This window comes from Cryptomeria japonica, chromosome 7 (genome assembly GCF_030272615.1).
Source record: "Cryptomeria japonica chromosome 7, Sugi_1.0, whole genome shotgun sequence".
Taxonomy (NCBI): Eukaryota; Viridiplantae; Streptophyta; class Pinopsida; order Cupressales; family Cupressaceae; genus Cryptomeria; species Cryptomeria japonica.
This window is the reverse complement of record NC_081411.1, coordinates 109,976,199-109,978,109: the sequence shown is the minus strand read 5'-3', so window position 1 is coordinate 109,978,109 and position 1,911 is coordinate 109,976,199. Positions and strand designations below refer to the sequence as shown.

Below are 1,911 nucleotides of genomic sequence, written 5' to 3'. Positions count from 1 at the left end.
GTCTGACAATATTATCATATGTTGGGAAAACCATAAACTCTTCTGTTGGTCTGACAATATTATCATATGTACACATTAAAAAATTTAGTTTATTATTATTTTATTTTCACTGGACTTCTAATATGGCAAGTCTCCAATATTATAAGGATGAGAGAAGATCTTGTCCTTAATAATTTTATAGAATAAATACTTCTTAATCTTTGACTTCATATACAAAATTTAAATCAAATTTATAAATTTAATATAAAAATGTTTTAATTTTTTTTAATTTAATTATAAATCGAAGACAAAGATAAACAGCTATATTATTTTATAAAAACAGAAAATAAAAGACTGCGTACGAAAAGCTGCATATGGAGACCTCTCCTAAATCATGTACTCCTATTAAAGCTTCTATGGCAAAACTCATCTACATCAGAACAGATGTAATATTGAAGAATCTAAATAAAAATATTTTTATTTCATTTCCAATATTGAATTTCTACCGAGATGTTTTGAGGAAAGGTAAGAAAGGAGAAGAGAAGATATCTGATCAGCTGCTGTTGAGTCAAGCAATCCACAACCTCCTGATGCAAAATTTATCCCTCTGCTAAAATTTGCGTTTGTCTCCAGATACGGAGGGCTAAAGTGAAGCCCCAAGTAGGTAGCTGCACCCATAATTATGCAATACATGATGCCTCAAGTAATATATATTGGTGCGATTAATAAAAATAAGACCATCTAAACCTGTAACAAGAATTGATACCAACCCAGAAAGTCGAAAGTGGTGCGGCCATTGGTAAAGCGACCAGTTGGGTAGTGAAAGAAGGTAACAGCGTAAGGTGTTAAGTTTGCACGCATTTCGCAGTGGGGAATGTAGTTATTGGTCCCTGCATCTCCAAACGAATCTCCAAGCACAAACATGGCTGGCACATTAACTCCTTTCTCAGCTGCCACGAAACAACTGATCATCCATAGCCCAACTAAAATGTTCACAACTGAACTTTTCATTGCAGCCATTGACAGCTATAGATCCAAGCAATCTTGTTCAATGTAAACCTCATGTAGTTGATGAGAACAGGCTGTTATATATAGAACAAAGGTTTAAGTCAATTCTTCTTTACATGCATTGAATGATCAAAGCTGTCAATATGTCTATTCTCCTTTTTGTAAGATTGAACGTGCCAAATAGAACTCTTCTGATGTTGATGTCAGTTGAGTATACCTATTTGATTAGAACTCTTCTTATCTCTTCTGTCACATAAAACGAGACTATTACATGCATAGAATTCCCCTTCACTCTTTCACTTCCTAGATGTTTCCTATTATAATATAATGAATTTTGGAGATAATTTCTTATTCTACAAGAAAATGGAATATAGTCAAAATTTTACATAAATATGCAAATCATCATGATAATCTAGAGAGGAACTACAATTAATAAGAGAATATTTATCAAAATCTTGAGTTCGCAAGAGGTTGTGAAAGTAAATGTTAGTGAGAAATATTGGATATTCCAACATTCCTATTTAATCTTGAATATTGATATGTATTAAAATGAGATTCTACATATATGGATGCAAACTGATATTTGTAATCTTCATTATATAACATTGGAACAAAAATAGGTTCAACACTAATAGGAGAGTTGAACAATTAGGTTTATGTTTCTTTGTTATAGTAGAATTGGTTTTGTAAATTGTGTGTTTAAGATCTAGGTTTAATGATAGGAAAGTTGATGAATTTAAGAAATAGTAGTAAATTACAGAATGGGAAACCAACATAGTAGACCAGATCTAGAAAGAGGACATAGAAAGGAACCTGATCTTGCAATTTGGGTCTAAAATTATCTGACTAGTGTGTTGGGTGCCCTAGTCTTAGGGTGTCTAAAGTGATAGAATGAGCCAAAATGCAACTAGGGAGTCCCATAAG

At 32.4% G+C, this 1,911-nt stretch overlaps 1 protein-coding gene across 1 annotated transcript; it reads right to left on the bottom strand.

The window, feature by feature from the left end:
* Positions 1-456: 456 nt before the first annotated feature.
* LOC131856489 (GDSL esterase/lipase 6-like) lies at positions 457-999 on the bottom strand. The gene is made up of 2 exons (XM_059208280.1): positions 750-999; positions 457-647 (listed from the first exon to the last, which is right to left on the bottom strand). The coding sequence occupies exons 1-2, from the start codon at positions 997-999 to the stop codon at positions 457-459; spliced, it is 441 nt and encodes a 146-aa protein (XP_059064263.1).
* Positions 1,000-1,911: the final 912 nt, after the last annotated feature.